Source organism: Cadophora gregata, assembly GCF_030347475.1.
Source record: "Cadophora gregata isolate MNR1 chromosome Unknown scaffold_8, whole genome shotgun sequence".
In the NCBI taxonomy this organism is placed as follows: domain Eukaryota; kingdom Fungi; phylum Ascomycota; class Leotiomycetes; order Helotiales; family Ploettnerulaceae; genus Cadophora; species Cadophora gregata.
The window spans coordinates 836,967-860,866 of record NW_026695931.1 but is presented as its reverse complement, the minus strand read 5'-3'; the positions used below and the strand labels follow the sequence as shown (position 1 = coordinate 860,866).

At 46.0% G+C, this 23,900-nt stretch overlaps 10 protein-coding genes across 11 annotated transcripts; 5 read left to right on the top strand and 5 right to left on the bottom strand.

Annotated features, from left to right (window-relative positions):
• Nucleotides 1-2,733: 2,733 nt before the first annotated feature.
• Nucleotides 2,734-4,875, top strand: ONS95_013822 (uncharacterized protein; the record flags this gene model as incomplete). Its single annotated transcript, XM_058507470.1, has 2 exons — nucleotides 2,734-3,120; nucleotides 3,228-4,875. The coding sequence occupies 2 exons, from the start codon at nucleotides 2,734-2,736 to the stop codon at nucleotides 4,527-4,529; spliced, it is 1,689 nt and encodes a 562-aa protein (XP_058356639.1). The 3' UTR covers nucleotides 4,530-4,875.
• Nucleotides 4,876-5,004: 129 nt separating this feature from the next.
• On the top strand, nucleotides 5,005-9,617 carry MSH6 (DNA mismatch repair protein msh6). The gene is made up of 5 exons (XM_058507469.1): nucleotides 5,005-5,507; nucleotides 5,562-5,609; nucleotides 5,666-5,840; nucleotides 5,891-8,322; nucleotides 8,375-9,617. The coding sequence occupies exons 1-5, from the start codon at nucleotides 5,169-5,171 to the stop codon at nucleotides 9,065-9,067; spliced, it is 3,687 nt and encodes a 1,228-aa protein (XP_058356638.1). The 5' UTR covers nucleotides 5,005-5,168; the 3' UTR covers nucleotides 9,068-9,617.
• A 165-nt stretch (nucleotides 9,618-9,782) lies between these two features.
• ONS95_013820 (uncharacterized protein) lies at nucleotides 9,783-13,393 on the bottom strand. 2 transcript variants are annotated; one of them, XM_058507467.1, is made up of 9 exons: nucleotides 13,230-13,393; nucleotides 12,474-13,120; nucleotides 12,168-12,366; nucleotides 11,900-12,119; nucleotides 11,468-11,847; nucleotides 11,317-11,408; nucleotides 10,726-11,264; nucleotides 10,284-10,679; nucleotides 9,783-10,200 (listed from the first exon to the last, which is right to left on the bottom strand). In XM_058507467.1, the coding sequence occupies exons 2-9, from the start codon at nucleotides 13,058-13,060 to the stop codon at nucleotides 9,989-9,991; spliced, it is 2,625 nt and encodes an 874-aa protein (XP_058356636.1). In that variant the 5' UTR covers nucleotides 13,061-13,120; nucleotides 13,230-13,393; the 3' UTR covers nucleotides 9,783-9,988. The 2 variants fall into 2 exon arrangements, with proteins under 2 accessions (XP_058356636.1, XP_058356637.1); XM_058507468.1 differs by having other exon boundaries at nucleotides 12,474-13,393.
• Nucleotides 13,394-13,404: 11 nt separating this feature from the next.
• Nucleotides 13,405-15,814, top strand: MSY1 (tyrosyl-tRNA synthetase). The gene is made up of 3 exons (XM_058507466.1): nucleotides 13,405-13,864; nucleotides 13,912-14,352; nucleotides 14,402-15,814. The coding sequence occupies exons 1-3, from the start codon at nucleotides 13,620-13,622 to the stop codon at nucleotides 15,561-15,563; spliced, it is 1,848 nt and encodes a 615-aa protein (XP_058356635.1). The 5' UTR covers nucleotides 13,405-13,619; the 3' UTR covers nucleotides 15,564-15,814.
• A 369-nt stretch (nucleotides 15,815-16,183) lies between these two features.
• ONS95_013818 (uncharacterized protein) lies at nucleotides 16,184-18,028 on the top strand (the record flags this gene model as incomplete). The annotated part of the gene is made up of 2 exons (XM_058507465.1): nucleotides 16,184-16,466; nucleotides 16,590-18,028. 2 exons carry the CDS (start codon nucleotides 16,184-16,186, stop codon nucleotides 18,026-18,028), a joined length of 1,722 nt encoding a protein of 573 aa, XP_058356634.1.
• Nucleotides 18,029-18,211: 183 nt separating this feature from the next.
• On the bottom strand, nucleotides 18,212-18,700 carry ONS95_013817 (uncharacterized protein; the record flags this gene model as incomplete). The annotated part of the gene is made up of 1 exon (XM_058507464.1): nucleotides 18,212-18,700. One exon carries the CDS (start codon nucleotides 18,698-18,700, stop codon nucleotides 18,212-18,214), a length of 489 nt encoding a protein of 162 aa, XP_058356633.1.
• Nucleotides 18,701-18,868: 168 nt separating this feature from the next.
• ONS95_013816 (uncharacterized protein) lies at nucleotides 18,869-19,183 on the top strand (the record flags this gene model as incomplete). The annotated part of the gene is made up of 1 exon (XM_058507463.1): nucleotides 18,869-19,183. One exon carries the CDS (start codon nucleotides 18,869-18,871, stop codon nucleotides 19,181-19,183), a length of 315 nt encoding a protein of 104 aa, XP_058356632.1.
• A 5-nt stretch (nucleotides 19,184-19,188) lies between these two features.
• Nucleotides 19,189-19,566, bottom strand: ONS95_013815 (uncharacterized protein; the record flags this gene model as incomplete). Its single annotated transcript, XM_058507462.1, has 1 exon — nucleotides 19,189-19,566. One exon carries the CDS (start codon nucleotides 19,564-19,566, stop codon nucleotides 19,189-19,191), a length of 378 nt encoding a protein of 125 aa, XP_058356631.1.
• Nucleotides 19,567-20,306: 740 nt separating this feature from the next.
• On the bottom strand, nucleotides 20,307-20,824 carry ONS95_013814 (uncharacterized protein; the record flags this gene model as incomplete). Its single annotated transcript, XM_058507461.1, has 3 exons — nucleotides 20,307-20,346; nucleotides 20,412-20,561; nucleotides 20,613-20,824. 3 exons carry the CDS (start codon nucleotides 20,822-20,824, stop codon nucleotides 20,307-20,309), a joined length of 402 nt encoding a protein of 133 aa, XP_058356630.1.
• Nucleotides 20,825-22,868: 2,044 nt separating this feature from the next.
• Nucleotides 22,869-23,839, bottom strand: ONS95_013813 (uncharacterized protein). The gene has a single exon (XM_058507460.1). It carries the CDS (start codon nucleotides 23,498-23,500, stop codon nucleotides 22,931-22,933), a length of 570 nt encoding a protein of 189 aa, XP_058356629.1. The 5' UTR covers nucleotides 23,501-23,839; the 3' UTR covers nucleotides 22,869-22,930.
• Between the last annotated feature and the right edge of the window lie 61 nt (nucleotides 23,840-23,900).

The window sequence follows — 23,900 nt, the reverse complement described above, 5'->3', positions numbered from 1 at the left end:
TACTTTAAGTTATTTTATAACTTAGTCTATTAGAATCGCTATTATATTAGAGGTAATTTTATAAGTATTCCGGATATATTTTCTATATCTTAGAAATATCTAACTAAATAGCTCCGGAAATATTTTAATAACTATTAAAGAGTAGCTATTATTCTTTAATAGTATAGAACTTACTCTATTTAATTTTAATAAGAGTTCTCTAGTTACTTTATAAGGCTTACTTTACTTAGTTTTAATAAGAGCTTACTAATATTAAATTAGTATTATATCTTAAGAGTTAACTTTATAATATTTAACTTATTTATTCTATAGTATAAAGTAACTACTAATTAATATTAGTATTATAATAATAAATAAATAATAAGTATATATTAATATATATTAAAATCTAAGGTTTAGTTTAAAGGTATTTAAAAGTATATATTATAAAGAGTATTTAAAAGTTAGAATATATACTACCTCCTAAATAACTCCTAGTTCGTATTTAAAAGTAGTCCTTCCTCTAACTAAGATTACCTGCCCCTTCTAATTACCTCCTATACTTCTAAAGTATAGGTCTACGAACTAATAGTAGGAGAGAGGAGATGATATATTTGTTACGCGCTATCGCGCCTACCTATGTGACCTTCGGAACGGGCCAACTATCTTCCGACCCTGAACCACACTACCCCACCACAATAGTAGTATTATAAGTTATAGTGATTTAATAATAAGAGGTTATAATATAGTCACGTAATAAATCTTTAGATCTCGAGGGATCGTTAGGATTTAAGGATCCCGAGGGGATCTTCTAAAAGCGATGGTTCTATATAAGGCTAGTACGTCTACTATTAGATAAGAGCTTTGTATTTAACTTTAAATAGTATTTTAATACTTAGTAATTATCTTCTTATTTATATAATACACCTACCTTTTAATTACCAGAGATTAACTACAGCCTTTTGTATTTACACCAAGTAAATATCGGACCGTTATAGTAAGCTAACTACCTAGGGATACAAGATATAAGTCCTAGCTTAGAAGGGCTACTCTTTAGACTAGGTTTTCTATAGAAAAGAGAAGAAATCATCGAATCCGGATATATTAAAAGGCCTCTAAAATATTCCCTTGTCTTACGATTTTTAGTAATAATTTATTATCTATTATCTGTGCCTATCTTATAAAAAGGCTTTTAAATAAAGGCAAAGGGTTCCTAGTTTACTTAGATAACTTATTTATAACTACTAAGCTCTTAAAATATAATAAAAAACATAACTAAGGTACTACTAGTATATGTACTATAAAATCTGGTATTTTAAAGCGATTTAAGGATATAAAAGTAGAAGATAAGAGGAAAAATTAAATTCCTTAGGGTTATCTTTTTATAGAAGTAACTAAGGATAATTTAACTAATATAATAGTATAGAAAGATAATACTTTAGTCCTTTTTATATTTACCTTTTCTAATAGATAAAATATAGTAGAAAGGCTTTATAAATACCTCTTTAAAACCTCTTCTACTATAAAGACTACTTAGAAGCTTTTTAGATTAAATCCTTAAGCTATACTTACGATTCCTAAGTTTAAAGATAAATATAACTATTAAATAGAAGGTATAGACTAAGGAAATTAACTTAAGAGACTAAATACTTTTAAAAGGCTCTATTAAAGGAGTAGCTATTAAGCCTTAACTATATACTCTTAGATATAACTCTTATAAATACTTAGAAACTTAGTTTCTACTCTTAAGTGCTTTTAAAAAGTAAATAAGTTAATTAAACTAAGTTTTAAATAGAGGTTTTTAAGAAATATTTTAGATTTACTAGGGAAAACTATAAAAAACGTAAATTGTTTTTAATATCTACTATTAAAGACTCTAGGGAGCTTTCTTAGGTAACTAAGTATATATTAGAGCGATTTTAAGTTAAAAGGAATTATATAGTATATATAAAAAAGAGAGTATCTTAATAAGTCCGAAGGAAAGTTCTAAGAGAGCTTTCTATTAATCTCTCTCTGAATATTTAAAGATCCAGAGATAGGAAAGCCTTAATATTTAGCTATAAGGTCTATAAGGTTAAATTCTGTAAAGATAGTAATTACTTTACCTAGTATTATAGTAAATAATAGAGGTATTATAGCGATTCTCTGAATACTCTCGATTTTTAGTAAGGATTCTGACTACTAAGGCGCTAAAAGGCGTTACCAAACCACCGCTGGAGGGGATACCTTTATCGGGGTTGACAAGCACTTCGGACCCACGAGAGTTATGTCAAGGTATTCCGGATGAAGCTGAATTTAGATTTAGGAGCTGGCAAAGACTGATTGCCGTCCCTGCAATGCCATAGAGATGAAATCACGTGACCCAACTGTGTTTACTTTGAGAAGCGAACCGAAGATCAGGCTGTGAAACTACAATGTTATAGCAGATCACTTAGTGAACCAAAATATCCTCGGCGGGACTCATTTATCCATATCTCTATCACTTTTTTCACGAAGGACATGGTTTGTCGCTTAGAAAGGAAAATTGGGACAGTTCATGATTCACTAACCACGACAATTGTACGTATGAATTGAATCGATAGAGTTGTTGTTATTCGGAGCACAATAGCTTGGAAAGTATTACGACCCTTATTTTCCTGTATATCCGAGCCCAATAGGCTAAATGTTTTGGAGTCATTTCAGTCCTGCTTCCAAAATTTCACCCCCTGGTTACCTTCCTAACCGCCCAAACCCCACTTCCTGTGCAGACTCACAATGTGCCACCTTTGCAGAAAAGCTCAAGCCCTAGAGTCAAATAACAACAAAGCTCTAAAGCCAGTAGGTCTAGCTCTAGCACGACTTCACCGAGATTTCGGTCCCGACTTAGAGCACCTTTGGATCTGGAGGTTTGACGCAACACTAAGGCTTCGAATAGCCTTAGCAGGTTTACACAAAGTTGTGCCTGTTGCTGCCATCACGGAAATGCTGAATGAAGTTGACGACGAGTTGCTGCATTGTCAAAAGCAGATGGCTGACCACCAGGCTGTTGAGGTGCGGGGTACTGCAGGCTCTAGCAGCGAGGTTTCTGACAATTCGATCATGCCTAGTGAGAGTGCGAGCATGCAAGCAAGAAAGAAGATGGAACAAGAGACTGCTGTGAATGTTTGTGATCCTTGATGCACCTATGAGTTGCTTCTCTTGTAGTCATTCAAGTGAAGTAGCATCTGACAGATTCAATGAGAAGAGACGAAGTGCTGACTTCGCAACAGACAACACAGGATGGCAGTCTGCGAAGAAATTTAGAAGAGAAAAGGAATACCCCACAGTATAGCCCCTCAGGGAGTGATCTGGATCCTCATCCGGTGCTTATCAAGAGATCATGCCTCATAGTTGAAGCGTGGCTGGAGGACTGTGATGCCGTCGCTACTGCCATTAACTATGACAAGGAATCGGACGGCGTTTCTGTGGTTTCTGTCCCAGGACGTTACTATGAAAGACCTCAGCTTGATATCAGGGTCTGGAAAAGAGATTTTCGAAATGAGGGGAGCTCCCCCGCTAGCTTCACTCCCCGTGGTAGCCACCAGTCTTCCCAGTATCACTGCCAGCCAGTAGAACCCAAAGATTCGCCCCACTACGCTGACCTTTACCTTGATAGCCTTGTCACCGACAAGATGACGAGCAACGCGTCCCCGAAGCAGAAGGTTAAGTTCATCGAGAAGGTGTTCTCAGCTCTGCAACGGAATAAGTCAAAGAGCACGAATAAAATGCAGGGAAAAGAACGAGTCAGATTCGACGAGAAGAGCCATCAAAGACGTCGAGTGAAGCGCCAGAACCCGAAAATCTGGGAGACGGAGGAGAAACACCCCATGATTGATGAAGATGCACGCCAGACTTTGACTGTCTCGCACCTCCATACCAATGCCAAACGGCAGAGTAACATGCGTACCAGTAGCTCGATCTCAAGCACAAATGAAACCAGTATATACGTTGATAAGAAAACTGAGAGCTGGGACTCCAATTCGTCCCTTCTGAGCAGTCGAGATTCACAAATCAATCTCGGAAGCATCATAGGGCGGCCTACGGTACCTTTTTCAGGTCATCTTTCTACAGACTCCTTCCTTTTACCTCTGCCTCAAGGATCAGGAGATTTCCAACCAAGTCCACCGAAGCCGAACCCCTTTTGGGCGAATAGAAGATTACAATCTCATGATTTGGCCGATGCTCAAATTTCCCATGGACCAGCTACCTCGTCGACGAACTCGCGTTACGTCAAGACTCTCCGATCAAGCTTTGTCCCTATTGTCCCTCACAATTACGCAACCAACGAGCCGAGCGAATCTGACTCTCAGGAGAAGAGGGAGAGGAGACGAGTTGAGCGCAACGCAGCCACGCCTGCGGCTCCACAACCAACAGCCAATTTTGCTCATTTCTCGGAATCACATCGTCGAGTTGCTTCTCCTGTGGCGAGAGATCTGACAGCTCGTCGAGCAAAACGTGCATCGAAGGCATCAGTAACGGAAAAGTACCATAGGGATGAGAGGCAGAGGTTTTGGTCTTCGGAGAAGGCGTAACGAGGAGATCATGGCGCAGTATTGACGCTGTGGGTACAAACGGGATAGGATGGAGGTACTGGATGGATACCGAGGATGGGAAGCCGGAGTATTAGAGGCCAGCTAGGCTAGAATTGGACAGTAAAATGCGATTTATCTTCTTCGACTGATAATGAGCTATTCAGGCCGGAATAATGTGGCCATTGTAGATGTGACAGTAACGTCACTTAAATCTAGATGAATATCGGCGAGATCAGTGCAGCCAAAGTACAATAGTGTACTACTAGGTAGTGGGCCGGGAACTAGTTAATGGCAGTACTGCTTGTTGCTCGTCATTGATACAGGCTTAGATATTCTAAGATACAGTAAATAATAAAAGATCATTAGAACGTGTAAGGTAAGCTGGGAGCGTGGATCGACATCCTGATGCTGTATGACAGGGGTTCGCGGGCCAAGCCACGGAACCAGCATCCGCGACTGGCACGCGCTGCACTTCCCCGACGCGTCTTCCCCAGCTTTCTGAAGCTGTTCAGCTCTCATATTTCTCCTTCTTCTCAATGCCCATTGCCATACCTGCCAACATCCCAGCTTCTCGATCCATTATCTGTTCTTCTTAGCAGTAATTGTACAACCACTCTTCAATTCTACTGAGCGACCAAAATGGGAAAGGCAAAGGATGGATCAGAGACGCCTGCCCGGGCCCCTCCATCATTGAAGAAGCAGAATTCCAGTGCTGGACCTTCGTCAGGACAGCGGACGATTCAGAGCTTTTTCGGAAAGAAGGCCGCGAGCAGTACACCTACTCCCATCGCTTCTAATGGCGTCTTAAAGGCGAACGACACTTCAAATGCCGTCAACGCCATGACGAAACCCACCCTCCCAGTCAAGAAACCCGCGTTCCGGAAACCCGTTGTCAAGAGCATGACTCCTGTACCAAGTAGTGATGCAATAGGCCCGTCCAGCTCCCAGGAGAATGAGAATGGAGGGATCCCAGAAGAGGTAGAGGACACTGGTCTGCCGTCGCCCTCGACACCTGCTAAGAGAGTTCAGCAGGCTGTCACCGGAAATGGCCTTGTATTGGGTAGCAGCCCGTCTCGCAAGGTACGCGGAACACACATCTTCGAGTTCACTCCCCAGTGTCTAATTACTCTATCTAGGCAAAGAAGGTTGTCAGTTACGCCGAATCGGACGACGACGACGATGAGGATGCCTACGACCCTGCCGGTATCAATACCAAGAGGAGAAGAGTCTCCAAACCCAAAATTGAAGAGGATGAAGATGAAGAGGATGCATTCATCGCAGGGCTTGATGGTGCAGTGGACGATGACGATGGTACATTGATCCTCTCTTTGCCTGGCAATACAGTGGCTAACACAATGCAGACGATATGGATGATTTTGTCGTCGACGATGACTCTGATGCTCCTGTAAAGCCATCGAAGAAAAGAAAGAGGCCTGTGTCGACCGCCAACTCTCGAAAACGATCCAACGCAAACATTGCTCCTCCCACACCTGCTCCAATCGCGAGAGATGCAAGCGAGGATCTAGATATGGAGATGCCACAGACATCAACCGCGCAGCAATGGATGTATGACCCGGAAAACACAGCGCTTTTACTAGAAAAGTCGTCAAGTGCCCTCAAAACCCCGCAATCGAACAAGAAGAAGCCCAAGGAGAAAGCATGTAAGAGTGAGCCGGAACATCGATATCCATGGCTGGCGAACCTGCAAGATATAGATCGAAACCCTATTGGACATCCGGACTATGACCCGAGAACTGTTTATATTCCCCCAGGAGCATGGGTGAAATTCTCACCATTCGAGAAGCAATACTGGGAAATTAAACAGAAGTTCTGGGATACAGTAGTTTTCTTCAAGAAGGGTAAATTCTACGAGCTGTACGAGAACGATGCCACCATTGGTCATCAGTTGTTTGACCTCAAACTTACAGATCGGGTCAACATGCGAATGGTTGGTGTCCCAGAAATGTCACTGGATCATTGGGCCAACCAGTTTGTTGCCAAAGGATTCAAGATTGCTCGCGTTGATCAGTGCGAATCTGCTTTAGGCAAGGAAATGCGAGAAGCCGAAGGGAAGAGCAATGGAACCAAGGCTTCTTCTAAGGCAGACAAGATCATCCGCCGTGAACTGGCCTGCGTTCTGACTGGAGGAACGTTGGTAGAGGGAAGCATGCTTCAAGATGACATGGCTACATTCTGTGTGGCCATCAAGGAAGAAATGATTGATGACCTACCCAATTATGGAGTTGCATTCGTCGACACTGCAACTGGACAGTTCTTCCTCTCGGAATTCGTGGACGATGTTGACCTGACCAAGTTCGAGACAATAATTGCTCAAATCAGACCTCAGGAGCTACTGCTTGAGAAATCGCACCTGTCCACCAAAGCACTTCGTATTTTGAAGAACAATACCAACCCGACGACTATTTGGAACTATCTAAAGGCTGGCAACGAGTTCTGGACAGCTGACCTTACTCGACGGGAATTGGATTGCAATGGCTACTTCACCTCTGAAGAGGCTGATGGCAAAGAAATCTGGCCTGAGAAGCTGGAAGCTGCGAGAGGCAGTGATGTGTTGATGTCTGCTATGGGTGCTCTTGTTCAGTATCTTAGAACACTCAAGCTGGAGCGCAGTCTTTTGACCCAAGGGAACTTCACTACCTATAGCCCAATTCAGAAAGGCACTACCTTAGTTCTAGATGGACAGACACTCATCAATTTGGAAGTCTTCGCCAACAGTTTTGATGGAAGCCAGGATGGAACTCTCTTTACTCTGCTCAACCGCTGTGTAACGCCATTCGGCAAGCGCATGTTCCGACAATGGGTCTGCCATCCTCTGGCCGATGCAGCTAGAATCAACGACCGCTTGGACGCGGTAGACATGCTCAACAAGGATCGCACTTTGAGTGAACAGTTTATTGAGTCCATGACCCGGATGCCAGATCTGGAGAGATTGATTTCTCGCATTCACGCGGGATCTTGCAGACCAGAAGACTTTGTCAAGGTTATTGATGGCTTTGAGCAAATTGAGTACACCATGAGCCTCTTGCAAGCTTTCGGTGGCGGCGATGGAATTGTTGATAGACTCATTTCTGCGATGCCGGACCTGACGAAGCCACTAAAGTTCTGGAAGACAGCATTTGATCACTCAAAGGCGAGAGAATTCAAACTTCTGGTGCCGGAGCGAGGAGTCGAAGAAGACTTCGATGGCAGCCAAGACCACATCGAAGAGATTGAAGGAGAATTGGAAGCCCTACTGAAACGCAAGAGGAAGGAGCTGGGCGGCAATACGACCAAGATCAACTACAAGACTATTGGGAAAGAGATATACCAGATGGAAGTACCGGTGTCTATCAAGGTGCCGAAAGATTGGAGCATGATGTCTTCGGCATCTGGTTTCAAACGCTACTACTTTCCAGAGTTGAAAACTCTGATTCGACAACTTCAAGAGGCTCAAGAGACACATGGCCAGATTGTGAAACAGGTGGCAAGTAGGCTGTATGCTCGATTCGACGAAGATTACAACCTATGGCTCCCAGCTGTCAGGGTTGTATCACAGCTCGATTGCCTAATAAGTCTCGCTACAGCATCGGCGGCTTTGGGAGAGCCAAGTTGTAGACCGACATTTGTTGATTCAGAACGAAGTGTGATTGAATTTGAAGAACTTCGACATCCTTGCGTGCTGCCAAATGTCGCGGATTTCATTCCAAATGATGTCAAGCTTGGTGGGGATGCAGCGAATATTAACTTGTTGACTGGTGCGAACGCTGCTGGAAAATCAACAATGCTGCGAATGGTATGAAGCAATTCCTCCCTGTATGATGTTCCCTGTTCCTGACATTATCTAGACCTGTGTTGCAGTGATCATGGCTCAGATCGGATGTTACGTTCCCTGCGTTTCGGCAACCCTGACTCCTGTTGATCGAATCATGTCTCGCCTGGGTGCCAATGACAACATCTTCGCCGCACAATCTACATTTTTCGTCGAGCTCTCAGAAACGAAGAAGATTCTGGCGGAAGCTACTCCTCGCTCACTTGTGATCCTTGACGAACTCGGTCGTGGAACGAGCTCATATGATGGCGTAGCTGTGGCACAAGCAGTACTACACCATGTCGCAACTCACATTGGATGCACCGGTTTCTTTGCAACACATTACCACTCCCTCGCAACTGAATTTTCAGGCCACCCTGAGATCGCTCCAAAGAGAATGCAAATTCACGTAGACGAAGACAATCGGCGAGTCACCTTCCTTTACAAACTCGAGGATGGTGTTGCAGAAGGCAGCTTCGGTATGCATTGCGCTGCAATGTGCGGCATCCCTACGAAAGTTATCGATCGTGCTGAAGTCGCGGCAAAGGAATGGGAACATACCAGCCGCTTGAAAGAGAGTTTAGAAAAGGCGAGAAGCGGATGTTATATTCCTCTTGGTGTACAGAGTGATGTCAGCTGGATTCTGAAGCAAGCTATTGGAGGGTCTCCAGAGGACGGTGTTGAAGATAGGGGACTTGAGGTCTTGATGAAGGCTATCGCTAGATTGTAGTCTAGCAATGGCGGATAGAGACTCTATATTGTAAGATGTTATATATGAGGATCTGGCAGGGAAAGGGAGTTTTGATATGATTTTGGAAATTGCTTTTGCTTTCTTCGCTTGGTAGATAGCTACTACTTTTAGCTGCCAGGAGTTGTGTGATTGGCCATCTTTTGGGATTATCGAATAGAGCCAAAAACGTACATGTAATAGAAAAGAGTACAATAGTTGTTTTCATACGTTTCTCTGTGAAAAGTCGGATAGACATTCAATTTGACTCAACGTCCTCAACGCTCTCAGCACCTGCAGCACCACATCAAATCCACCAAAACCCATTCTCCATCTTCCTTCTTCTTTCTATCCTACTCAACTTCTCATGCCACGAGACCAAGCAAAAGTAAATAGTTAATTAAATAACCCACAGCATCTATCTAGCCTCTCAAATTTTAAGCGCCAGACGCGCATCTTCTCTATCCCGGATCCCACGGCCCTTCATTCCGGATCAGCGAATGTTCAGAGACGCCGTGCAGTAGGTGATTGTCGGCGGTGCAGTAGAGGCGGAATAGTATCCAATGGCGTGGCTTTCATCGCGGTGAGGAGGGGACCTCGAGATTTGGCGGTGAACTTTAGTGGGGAAGGCGGAATTGGGGCGGGATTGAGGGTGAGGTGGTGAGGTGGATGGGAATGTGTGGAGTTGAGGTGAGGGATGAGTAGAGAGCGGGGAGGTACGATCTTAGTGATTTGAGAATGATAGGAAGGGGAGAAGGCATGGTTTGAGCTTGGATGAGGTGTAGCAGTGCTTTTGTTTATAATGAGTGTCTATTTTATATACCTCGATATAGTTCTTCTCCTCATCAGCACTGGTGTGCAATTTATCCACACTTGCCCTCTGCTCTCTTATATGCGCTTCAAAAGGCAAGCCATTTCTTATCTTTAAGTGTGATTTATGTAAATCTTGACCTGGACCTCATTGCTCCATCCGGCTTCTAGATCCAGTTCTTTCCATGCAGTTTCCACATCGACTTCTAATACATGGTCGTCTACTTTGCTGATGGTAACGGTATGGACAGGGAGGACTTTGCCTTGAATGGTAATCATCATGTTGTCTTTGTAGGAGAGGGTTGGGAGAGTGGAGATGTAGAGGCCTGGATTTGTCAGTCGTGTAGATACAGAAGGTACAGGGCTGGAAAGAGATGATGGAATGTAAATGGTGAAGGAAATTACGTACCAAGAACACCTAAGGCTTTGATATTTGTATCAATCACAATCTTTCCATTCTCTAATTTTGTGAGATGATTCGCAACCACAGCGGCAGCGCCTGCCATTTTACCCAGAAGTCCAAGGTTAGCAACCCAAGTTGTCTCTTTCTTCGTCTCGTCGAAGAATCCACGGAGAGGGTAAGCGGACATAATTTCGTAGCCACGAACACCAAGGGAGATAGTGACGAGGCTGTTGGCGTCGACTACTTGCATGGGCTTGGTGACGAGGCCGCTCGAGTGTGCACGAACCACATAGTATTGCGCTTCGACCACGCCAGGGAATTTGGAGAGTGGAATTAGCTCGGTAAGAGGACGCTGAGAGACGTTGAAGAATCCGATAATGCCAGTTCCAGTCACTGCAGCACCTGGTACTGTAAGTGAATGATCTGAGTAGGGAAGCTGACAATTTACCATGATATGTACCAACAAGTAGGAGATGGTCATCATCGTAGCCGTTATATTGATCCAGACTCTTTCCCACGACGCTCGGTCTGAAAATGATCGTCTTGCCTCGAGGCGATGGTCCAGTCATCTGGTTGATGAGGTCCAAATCATGCTCTCCAGGAACGTCTGTGATGTAAATTGGACCTCCAGAGACACATCTCGCTGCAGCATGGAAACCAGAGTATTCATGAACAGTTTGAAACATGTCCCAATCAGGAATGAGGTTTAAATGCTGTGTAAACAACGCATTGTGTGCATTGACGAAGATATGCCACGGGTGACTGGTGGGAATCTCGGGAAAGAAATCGTCTGAATTTCGGACGAGCAGTGGTGGTCTGTTTGTCGGCATTTGAGAATGGAACAGGATCTGTGGTGTTTGAGACATGCAGGAAATTGCCTTCACGCTAAAGTGTCGGAGAGTAGAAATATTCCACGCGTCCAGGTAAGCTGGAATCAGATCACGACGAGCTTCAGCGGAAATGAATGTGTCGAGCATGAACTGAGCACTGCAATTTTCATTAGCATACCGAAAGATTGGAGAAGATAGAGCAGTTATACTCGGTCTTGACCGCATCCACACCACAAGACGACAAGAAGCGATAGAAGTCGTCGTAAAATTTGGTAACGTCTTCTTTCGCCACGACCGTCATCTGGGTTTTGGGCCAATCAGTCTACATTACTGACACCCAGTTGAACAATTGTAACTGACCTTACCTCCCAAAGGAAGGTTTCTCCTCTCGGCATCTTCTCTAACTACCTCCAGGGTTTTGTATGTTTTGGCAATTTTGCCATCCGGAGCAAGTCCTCCCCAGTATCCTAAGATAGCGTGCCAGACTGCTATATGTTGTATGCTAGGCTGCTTCTCTCGGATGAGATTGACCATGTGCTTCAAACCCTGAGGGAAAGCGTCTCTTTCTGCCTCGAACTCCTTCCAGCCGTGTTGAAATTGGCCATGCCCACGGTAATCAATTGATTGCCAATTGTCATCGATGATGAAATTAGTGACATTGATTTTGTTCTCTGCAAGGGTAGTGACAGCTTTGAGGACTTTCTCCTCTGTGAGTCGCTGCCCTAGAGCGTTCCATGTGCCTACAGAAGTATCGATCAGAATGGAGGTGCCAGTGCATCACCGTCGACTTACAATATGTTAGTCCGTCATACCAATTCTCGGCCCATACTTTGGTCTTCTCATCTCCTTCATTTAATGCTTCGATCTCTTTTTGCTTCTCCCCACTGACAGCTTGTGCTGTGGAGATGATCCCTCGAGCATGATACATTACTGCTGCGTTGGCAGATTCAAAATCATCACCGAGGCCAACAAGAACCCTTGATACTTTGCTTTCAGCACTGTCGTTCCGAATCTACACATTCAGTGAGTTTCGACACAAACAATTCGCGTCGGGACCTACATGTAAGACTACGTTTCCATCGCTGTCGCTTGTGAATAAAGTCATGACATCGTCAACACCAGTGATAGCTAGCAGAACCAAATGCTTCCCCGTGAGACTCAGGAATGAGCACATTACCGCTTCTTTGTCAAGTCCGAATACAGACTTTCCCTGGCGAGGAGCCAGCCATGGCGACCAGATCCGAACGAGGGCGAACCATCTTGGAGAAATCAGCACTTCGAAGCTGGAACTATATACCAAGTTGCACCAAAGGAGAGTCATAGAACAAAAGCGTAGACGCCAAACAAAGTCGGGATGATTGCTGACCTTGAGAACTTTCCAACTCCCCATGGCAGACCGAACTTTATGTCTGTGATTGTAGACTTCTCTCCATCTGCTCCTTCAACAGGGGCTTCAACCGACCAAAGCGTAGTTCCAGGCGATTGGCTTCGATAGTTTTTCGACTTCAGGATCGGATTCAAATCCTTGATATATTCTTCCAGTTCACTTGAAATGGAGTCCTGACTGGTCACCGTGCTTAACATGACGACCCCATCGGCTGTACCCTGGTGATCCTTAACCCATTTCCACGACTCGGCTGGGCCAGCACGGAACTTAATTGTGAAGTTCGTAGGAAGGTGGATGGCCAATGGAGTCGTGAAGTAAAGTCTCCTCTGACCAGCAGCAGGAGATCCGTCCTTGACTTGCAATTCGCAAGGAGCCGAAACGGCTTTGGTCACGGGTTCCATAGGCGCTTCTCGCCACTCCTGTCCTTCAGAGTGCCACAGGGAGACTTGCCACGACTGTGAAGCTCGACTGTGGTCAACCTCGAGCAACGCTGTGAAGACAGTCGTGTGCTTCTCGATTTGTGTGACCTGACCCAGAGCTGGGTATGTTGAGATATATGCCAACATGCTGGGATCGTCCGAAGCCGGAGGAGCCTTTTGTTTGGGAATATACTGAACTTGAAAGACCTCGTTGCCGTCAGCAGCACTAATGAAGGTTGTCATCGTAGATGCCGCAATGAGATAAAGAGGCAACGATTGAGAACGACGAAAGTGAGGATTGAGGAATTACACATACGAGAGAGAAAACTAGGAGAAAGAGGAGTCAAGATGTGAGGAGGATTACAATCTAGCTGCCAGCATGCAAGAGCTGTGGAGTGCAGCTGATGATGCAGGGACAGGGACATGGACGTTGGACAAGGTACCTTGGGGACAGTGGGGGACAGCTCCAGCTCGGGACGGGAGGCCTCCCGCTTCCGTGTCCAGTCAGGTGGATCTCCTTTGCCGCGCGCACGGAAGAACTTCGGGGCGCGCCAAAATATTACAGATTCTCTGCAAATATCAACAGCTCCATCTCTCCAGTCCAGACTTGTCTCCGTTGCCCGCAGATTCGTCATAAGCCCAAACCGGCATTCTCTTCTCTCTCGTTTTTACTTTACATGGATTCATAGATGCATAAGCCGCCACCATGGCACCACCCTCCTTATTTCGCCGGTCTACGAGGCCCAACCTTTATGTTTGCGCCAGCTGCGCCCTACGAGCTTCGACTTCGCCCACTACGATATCTAGGCGATGGATTGGCATGAAATATCTTGCGAAGTTGGCGAATGCTGAGGCACAATGGCAGGAGAAGGCCGCCAAGATTGAAGCTGGGAAACAAAAGAGTATGCTCACAATTCTTGAGGAAAGAGGTTTAGTCAATTCAATCACGGGGTAAGTGGTCCCTACCACCTGCCTTTACCTCTTACTAATATGCGAAGGGACCGTGATGCTCTTGACAAGTACTTGACGAAGAAACGAGTCGGCGCCTACGTCGGAGTCGATCCCACGGCTGCGTCACTGCATGTCGGCCACCTGCTCCCCCTGATGTCGCTGTTCTGGATGTACGTGCATGGGTATCACACAGTATCACTACTTGGCGGAGCAACTGCGAAGATTGGCGATCCCACGGATCGCTTGACGACAAGGACATTGGAGCCCGGCTCTGTGCGAACAGCAAATATGGCGAGGATGCACTTCCAACTGAAGAAATTATGGGCAAATGTCGAACAATACGGGATGAAATACGACTATAAGTGGGAATGGTCGTGGCATAGAGAGTTGGTGAACAACAATGCCTGGTGGAACAAGCTACCAATGCTGGAGGTGTTGCAAGTCCTTGGGCCAGGAATGCGACTTGGTTCTATGCTGGCTCGAGATACGTGAGTCTGCAAGGGAAAAGGAGCAGTTTATGGGCACTGACACATCCAGGGTAAAAAACAAGATGAGCAAAGGAGATGGAATGTCATTTGCTGAATTTTCCTATCCTCTTATGCAGGCTTGGGACTGGTGGTACATGTTCCATTCAAAAGGCATCAATATGCAGATTGGCGGCTCGGATCAATATGGCAATATCACGGCCGGGATCGATGCGATCAAGCACATAACAGCACATCATCCAAATCCCGTCGTCCGAAATGAAGCTGCAGCTGTTGGGCAGCCTTGGGGTTTTACGACTCCCCTCCTCACAACCGCATCTGGCCAGAAGTTTGGCAAAAGCGCTGGTAATGCGGTGTGGCTGGACATCGAAGAAATGAGTTCCTATGACCTGTATGGTTTCTTTCTGCGAACACCGGACGCAGATGTGAGCAAGTATCTAAAGCTATTCACCTTCATGCCTATCGAGCAAATCGATACCCTGGTCAATGAGCATATGGAATCGCCATCTCAACGGAAAGCACAGCACAAGCTCGCCCGTGAGTTTGTAGAACTTGTTCATGGTCCTCACGAAGCCAAAGAATCTGAAACTCAGCATCGTCTGCTTCACAACAGCGGTGGCTCAAATGCAGAGTCGGATCCGGATGCAAAGGCTGGCATTACCACCATGAACAATAAGCCAAAGGTCAACATTCAACTACCTCGAAGCTTAATTTATCAAAAGAGCATTGGCAAAATCCTCCATGCCGCAGGCATTGCTGACTCGGCTTCTCATGGGCATCGGCTTGTGAATGTTGCTGGAGCGTATATCGGCGGTCCCTCCAGCGCTAAGAAAGTCCCCATGAATGACGGAAATGTGTCGTGGATAACTATCAAGAATTGGCAACCAGAAGAGACAAAACTTTACCTGATTCACAACGACCTCTTGCTGTTCCGGAAGGGAAAGAACCACATTAGGGTTGTTCAAGTTGTGTCTGATGAAGAATATGCGCTGTCTGGGCAGGAGTATCCTGGAATGCTTAAGACATGGAGAAATGGGATTTTAGGCGCTATTAGGGTCAAGGAATCGGCAACAAATGCCGAAAAGGAAGCCATCGAGCGCATCCTCGGAGAAGATGGGCTTCTTGGAAGCAACAAGCCTGTTGAGAGCGATACAGCAGAGCCTTTAGAGCCTCGGCCGGAAGTGAAAAAAGAAGAGTCAAGTGGATCAGTATGATTTGGAACATGAGTAAAATCTAGCGGCAGGTAAACATGCCGCGCTATGTGTGCTCTTTTCCATACTTCGGAATTTGAGGTTGTGGCTCGAAGGAGATCCAAGAGAGCCACTGCTCTCCCCTCCAATGTGTAACATATCTTGTACAGTACATCATGTAGCCATATATCACCGCGTACCGCCACAGCCAATCGCTGTCGTCGAACAGTAGCAAATTTCATCAGAAACCATAGCAGTTTCGGCACCTCCTAGCTACAATGGTACTTTGCCCATTTTAAATACGTTTGCTGTGTCCTCATTCTTTTCCCCCTCGCCAACCTCTTGGTAGTAGATTGTTGATAACACAACACTTTCCCAATGCAGACATCCCCACCGCCCAAACCCATAATTTCTGGATCTCTTGGTCAAGTCAAGCCCCGTGCTAAAATGTAGCCGACCAAATGCTGGGTCATGAGTGGGAGGGGACAGCGTAGGCCATATGTCTGGAGATGATCCCAGCACATTTTACCCTGCAACTGCAAATGCAGTCAGCACAAGCTTTACCCCCCATCTCCGTAAATATCAGCTCTCTGGTGTTCCAAATGTAAAATGCGACATTTCGCTACAAAGTCGCAAAGTATACAATGCCTGCGAAGGACAGCAAAAACTCCATATGCCAGACTTGTTTAAACCTGGACTTCGACCTCCTCCCCGCGAAAGACCCACCATGCACTCTCGATGATTACATGATTACGGTGACATTCTCGGAACTAAAGGCTTCATCTGAGATAGGAGGGTGCTTACCATGTCAGATTCTATGCACGGGACTTGAAAAAATGAGGCATGACTGGGACGAAGCCGATGAAGAAGGGATCGAAAACGAGTACTTGACTGATAAGACTCAGCTTGGAATCAACTTGCGTCGAGGTCATAGTCTTCGAATCACATTAGATAACATTGGCTCGGCACAGATTGTGGAATTCTATACTCGCTCTGAAGAAGGCGAGCTGCTTTGTTCCAACCCACTGATCACCTACTAATTGTTTCAAGAAAATGCTTCCATTCCGGCATTTGGTATCGGCAGAGAAGTTGCTACCGAGATGAATTTGAGTAAATGTTTGGAACTCGCAACTCTATGGATGAAAGCATGTGACGAAGAACACGAGATCTGCAAAAGGTCGGACGAATCGAGGCTTCCAACCCGCGTGGTTGATGTCGGTGTTGATCCGAAAAGCGACACAGTACACTTGAAAGAAGCAAAAGAAACAGATCGGCATCCTTACATGTCACTAAGCCATTGCTGGGGCTTAGAACAGATAATCACGACCACGACGAACACTCTCCAAGCAAGGAAAGCAGGAATCAAGCTCTCAGAACTTTCGAAGACGTTTCGTCATGCTATAGAGCTGACTCGGGGGCTTGGAATCCGATATCTATGGATCGATTCGCTTTGTATCATCCAAGACGACTTCAAGGACTGGGAGGTAGAGTCTGCGAAAATGGCAGATGTTTACATGAACTCGCAACTCAACATCGCTGCTACACATTCCAGCAGTGGCAAAGGCGGCTGTTTTGCTGAAAGGTGGTCACTGGATAGTCTAAACCAAGTGGAGCTGAATGTTGGCGAAGATATTTTGATTGAACCAGATGAGGTCGAAGAAGCGAAGTACAAGATATATGTCCGCAACGCCTTGCACGTTGCTCATGATCATGTCACGAGGAGTATGGACTATGCGCACACAATGGAACTTGCATCGCCGCTTCTCGGCCGTGCGTGGGTCTTCCAGGAAAGACTGCTTTCCGTACGGACTTTACACTTCCATGCCGAGGAAATGATCTGGGAATGTGGTTTTGGGATCTCATGCGAATGTTTACGGCAGGAGAACTTTCAAAAGGGTGACCCCGACGGACTTCTTCAGCATAACGAGTCTGGACAGCTCAAGATGATTTACGCATCAATTAACTCCTCATCAGCGACCACGTCTCAAATTCTCGACATTTGGCTTGAGCTCGTCAAAGAATACTGCTCGCTGAAGCTCACAAAGCAAATCGACCGACTAACCGCACTCTCTGGTCTCGCTTCTCGAGTGGCCACCCGCTTGTCTGGCGAGTACCTCGCAGGACTGTGGTCTCAGGATCTCCCGAGAGCTCTTTGTTGGTACAGAGAGAGCGATTACAGGAATAAAAAGCCCACTTTTCGAGACAATGAAGCTCACGCACCATCCTGGTCATGGGCTTCCATTTGGAACGACCGTAATGATCTGCCATTCGTCAACTACGACATGGTCAAAGTCCGAGGATTCATAGCCGATCCCAGATGTGAAGTACTGGATGTCCATTGCTCGAGAAGCCGCACAAATCCGTTTGTACTCTGTGGAGATACATGGCTCAAGATTCGAGCAAACTTAATGCTGAAGAACGCGACTTACCAGCATATGCGCTTGTCTTGGCGGAAAAGGGTAGAGAGTACAGACGAGTTGGTATCTTGATTCATCGAGAGGGTTCTTCTTGGTGGAAAGACGCCGAAATTCGAGACATAAAAATGGTGTAGCCTTGAAGCAGCCATTGTGCTGGTGGGTCGTGTACAGCTCATTCAAGCTCGTCGTGAAAGCTAAGAAAGTATTCTGTCCTAGCCAGTCGTTGAGGCTTGACCAGCATATCCGTGGCGTATATTACAGATCTCTCAACTCAAGCTGAGGTAGGAGGCCTTTGTGAGCACCACCCTCCGCTCCCCTCTCCCAAGCCCAGCGCTTGGCGAGCTCTGGATCCAGGACACCATCCATCATCTCAACAACGTATCTTCCAATAGTCGGCATAAACTTCCATCCATGGAATGAGCCACCCGTTGCAATAAACAAACGTTTGCAATGTGGATGAGGGGTAATGACGAAGTCTTGATTAGGTGTAACCCCATCCCAACAGACTCTGTATTCATCAATCACAAGATCATCTGCTTTTGAGCCAAGAATGCCTTTCGTCACATTATCCAAACGAGCTTTGAGACCGGTGCTGGGAGACCGTTGTAATTCTCCTGGTTCCGGTGGAGGCATTGAAACGTGCTGTTTCGATGCGGTGTGGTAGTATGTGTTCTTAAAGCTTTTGTCTCGGCAGAACTTCAAGATGTATGCCTCTTTTTCTTCCAAGGGCGCTGTGAGAGGCATGATTTCTCCTGAAATACTGTTCAGTACTGAATATTGCTTCTTGAAGCTAGCATAGCTGGCTCACCTCGAGTGGATGATGTCCCATGCACTGTCACCGGCATCTCGGTGTACTTCTTTCCCTCCTGAGCACTAAGACTCGCGATACCAGTAATAACTGCTGCTGCAACTATGCGGTCTCCAACCTGTAACTCGGGTCTTTCGGGTGCGCTATCTGCGAGGAGTTTGGCTGTCAAAGCTCCCGTCGACAAGATTATCTTATCAGCGTTCAGGACCTTTCCATCCAAGAACTTGACGCCAGCACAATCTCCAGCATCATCAAAGGTCAAAGTTGACACTTCGCTTGGAACGTACTTGACGCCCAACTCGAGAGTGGCATCGATCAATGCTTTCAGTGCTTTGGCAGCTTCCGCCCTTCCGCTCTTCTCATTCACGAAAGCCTCCCTCACCCCTTCGAAGTCGGTATCATCAAAGAAACAGTCGTAGCGCTTCTAAAAATCTTGTACGGAGACGAGTCTAGGATCTACTGCGATGTACAAGTTCTTGTAATTATCTATCATTCGCTGTCCCAATCCTGTATTGTTGATGTTGTTGACCAGCCCACTTTGGTGATAGAATGGATGGTATAGAGGATCGTTCCGCCACATATCAATGGCATCCAGAGCTTTCTTCATATAGAACAAGTCTCCATAATCAGCTCGAATGATTTTGTTCCAGTCCCAGGACGCACCCAGCGGACAGGGGTACGGTGCTCGGTCAATGAGACTGATAGAGCTGCCCGGGTACTTTTTAGCCAGCTGATGAGCAGTCAAGGCGCCAAACACTCCAGCACCAACGACGAGATATGATAATGATGGCTCTGCCGCCATTTTCTGGTGAGCAGAGACTAGTTCTTATGTTCTTGATGCTTCAGTGGTGAAACGAGAAAGGAGAAATGGATCGTGGTTTGTTGGCTGCTTAGCTTCAACTAGAATCTGAATTGCGTGGAGAGCTACATTTGAGCGTACCGAAGGAATAAGTTCATTCCCAAGATCAGCTACACCGGTGGGTATTGTATCGAGCCAGCAAGTCGATGCAATTCCAAGCAGATACGCAACAAGCAACAGAAAGAAAGCGGGGCTTCACATGACCGCCTGCAACTCAATGCACCCTTGCGTGAGTATTGAGCCTGGCGCTTTGTGCCTTCGAGCAGCTAAGCTGTTGAGCCGAACTCTTCCAATACCTTCCCAGAACAGAAACTAAGTTATGTAGACAAAGATACAGAAAGTTGCGTTGGTCAAGCTCTTGCTATTGGATTTGTCACCAGCTCAAGTGGACAGTTGCGCGTCAAAGTACTCTACATCTTTCAATACCCAAGCTTGTAAGTAAAACAGATAGATAATATTGAAGTGCTATGATGCCAAGTGAGAATCGTACTCTTACCTCTTGGCCGCCAGGCGCTGGCGTGTGAGAGGATGAAAAACCGCCTGCTCTTGGAAGCTGTTTACACTAAGCGACTGCGAACTGAGCTGTGTAGTTGAATAAGCATCCATTGGCATAAGTAGACCTCCGCAGCTTCGAATTTCATGCGCAAAACAAAGCAGGGTAGTCCATTCCACAACCGAGCCGTTCAAACACAGGCGACGAAACCCCTGTATGCGTCCCCGGAACTGTAGATGTCTTAGCTGCCGTTTCGTCCTTTATAACTCAATGATGAAGCCATATGTAAACGTACCATTTCGAAACTTTCTTCTGATCTGTACCAGCAGCCTCTAAACAGACTGCCTCTTTTTCAATAACAGCATCCGCGCAGGCATCGAGGCTAGCATCATCACGCTTCCTTGCGCCGACACAGGTGTTGAAGCCTTTCAAAGCAGTAGAAGTGCTAAATTGATGTAAGAATGAGTCCTCCAGGTGCTTTCAGATGATTTCTTACCAGTCTTGTATGCTCTGGGTATCCACTGTTCCATCAGAAGTTGTAGGGATGCCTTTGACACAGGCACTTTGCTCAGCCATCACTTTAGTTCGGCATGTTGCAAGCTGTCGCGTCTGGAGACCTGCTGTGAAGTCTCTCGCCAGAAAGGGAGATGCGATTGTGGAGCCAGTGAGCGACAGTGCCACAACGGCAGAAAATCCAGAGAATTGCATCTTGAGAAAGTGTTTGTTTCTGAAAGGACTGTTGCAACCGGTAAAGAATGAACTGCAGTCAAACCATTGGTAGTTCTCAGAGGTTCAAGCTGTAGGGTGACCGGGTGGGGAGAAAACTGTAATCGAAAGGTAACAGGGCTCTATAAGTAACTCCTCATTGCCACCAAGGTTTCTACTCGAAACTAGCCGAGGAACCGCAAGCCTGTGTCAAATCGGTGTTGAGGATAGAGTAGATGGACGCGGCCTCAAACAAACATGAGCATTATGCATGCATCTCGCAGGGATGATGTAGCCTCAGACCATCATCACAAGCGTCGGATGGATTCCGTCTCAACCTTTAGGATGTTTTGCGATCGCTACTTCTACCCAATGTGCATCTGAGGCGATTCGTGCTGATGATATTTCAGACCAGATGACACACCCGCAGTTTGATGTCGGCGAGGGATGGGGAAGAGCGAGGTGAACCCCGCCAAATTCCTTGGCAGATGGGAAAGGTGCGACAAAATACAAGAACGACGAAAAAGACGGAAGCTCTAGTTGACACTGTACTCGGATCGACAAAACGGGCCTGGAGTGGTAACCCAGAAAGTGTGGAGTTGGTGATCAACAGATTAGACGGCGTGACCAGGTGTAGCAGCGAACCGAACGACAATGACGCCAAGTAGTACAAGTAGGTTGGGCAACGTGAAACCGAAACAGCTGATTTATGAACAGAATATAGGGAAGGGACTATTTTAAGAATCCAGAGCTGTCAGCAGAACCAGACCGAAAAGACAAGGAATACAACTACCGAGCGCAGAACGTTACTCAAAACTTCCTCCAATTGGTGGCGCAACAGCAGAGGCTCCAAAAAATCTGCAAAGTATGCTTGTTCATTGTAAGTCTGGCAGTCTGATGTAGCAGCGTTGAAACATCTGTTCCTCTAAAACAGACCTACCTACCAATAGATACATGACCAAAAGACAGATACCTGGGAGCTGATGGGAGTTCTTCTCAGAAACCTTGACAATCAGAAAGCCCCAATCAGATCGCACCAAAGCAGCCAGCCATTGAATTTACAGCGCAGCAAGCTTGTACTCGCTGCATGCATGATGATGGAAGGAATAAGGACGGAAATTTGGAACGAGAGAATCCCAAACACTTCGCTTAGACGCTGCAGAAGAGAAAACTGGAGTGCTTTTCAGCAAGCAGCTGCCAGCATGCCAATTGATCTCGCCTTCTTGATAAGGCTGGCGCAGCTGCAGTCAATATGGACGGAATCTCTCATCTAGCTCTATTTGGCCGAGTTAAGGCCTCAGAAACCATCCTGAGAGCATGAACAATCAGCGCTGAGGAGCTTGCCTCCGCGCTGACAGTCATCCGCGCTCCGCGTCAGAGGAAGGCCAGATTCCAGACTCTAGAAACCAGGCTCCAGGCTCCACGGGCATCCAAAGCAGCAATATGTAGCTGCATAAGGAATTGTCTCCCACATACGACCATAGGCTGGTGAGAAATGGACAATCTACAGAGATTTTGGAGCATTAGTATCAACAACCTTAAAACCATTTAGAGATCGTATTTCCGGTCATTGAGAAGACTTGATATATATATATATATATACATATAGTCCATTCGCCTAATTCTTAGATCCGAGTTGTAGTTACTCCGCCGTAAAGAAAGACCTCAAAAGTAGTATGTTTTATGTATAAAGCGGGGTCTAAGGGTTTCAAGTTTCAGATCCCAGGAAATATTCACTAGGGCCCTAGTCCTACTACACCACTAATCTACTCATAAAAACAGGTCTAGGAGCACTTACAAGCCTGCCGTGCTTGAAATCTAAGGTCAGCCAGCTCGGTTTTGAATCAAAACTGGCACACTACTAGTACCTTTAGATTCAAGAGAATTGGGTCATATATTCTATCTACTATAATATGTATCTTACCAGCTCTTTAGGCTCTCAGAACCCAGATTGGCCTCCCACGTAATCACTGGTGCTTTCTCAGAATCTTAGACACTAGGACTATGACTTGAGATCTTATATATTTATATGGCTCATAATACTACATACAAATACAAAGTAATGCCTTCTATTCATTTTATAAATTTTATATACATCTATCTTCTACTTCAAACAGTGTAAAGCCTAGGAATTGGGGTGACTCTAGCTACACTTGCCATATCCAGGATCAATTCGAAACCAGAACCCATCGTGCGAGCTCTCGCTTCCTTGTTGACATCCACCCAGCTCCCAATTGAACAATAATTACACGTTTCGTAGCTAATCTCCTTTGCGCCATCACCACCCCTCACTTCAATTGCCCAATCAATATGGTTAACCTCCCCTACTGGCGGCCCCTTATCACAACCCTTATCACAATGCGTGGCACAAAGTGCAGCATCTATCCCGCTGTCACCTGGAGCGGGCTCGCATTTGTCCAGACATTTGTCGAAGCAGCCTTCAGTGGGGTTGGCAGTTTTGGCCCATTCAGTGCACTTCCAAAAGGGGTTTTCTTTGGAGATAGTGCGTCCTGAGACTTCCATACATCGGGAGTTGATGTCGGCGCGGACTTCAGCAGACAGGTCGCTGGTGGTCATGTCGCCGCCGTGGAGGCCATTGAACCAGAGGTCGCCACCATAGCACCCGGCGTGAGTGCCGGTGACGAGGAAAAGGGTGCTGAGGATAGATGGAAAGTGCATGGTGAACTGCCTGGTAAGGGTCTGAAATGCACAAAGTAAGGTGTTTTGGTTCTGGTGTTATGAATTGGTATTTGACCGAAGGATAAGTGCAAAAGAGTCGTGAGAGATGATTTGAAATTATTGTTTTGAATGAGACGAGCTGATTCTTACGAGACAGTATCAGAGATTTGAATGAAGGCTGTTGTTCTTGTTGCGAGGAGCTGATGTTTGCGAATATTCACAGTTGGAGCGAATGTCTTGATTTTATATACAAAGGAAATCCCTCCAAAGGACTTAATGCTTGCTCTCATCTTTGACTGCGATATCATTGACCAGACGAGCTTACCAATGAGAGGTTTAGGCTGGCAGACTTTTCTAGATCTATAATTATCATGGGAGTCTTCAGGCATATTTGAGATGA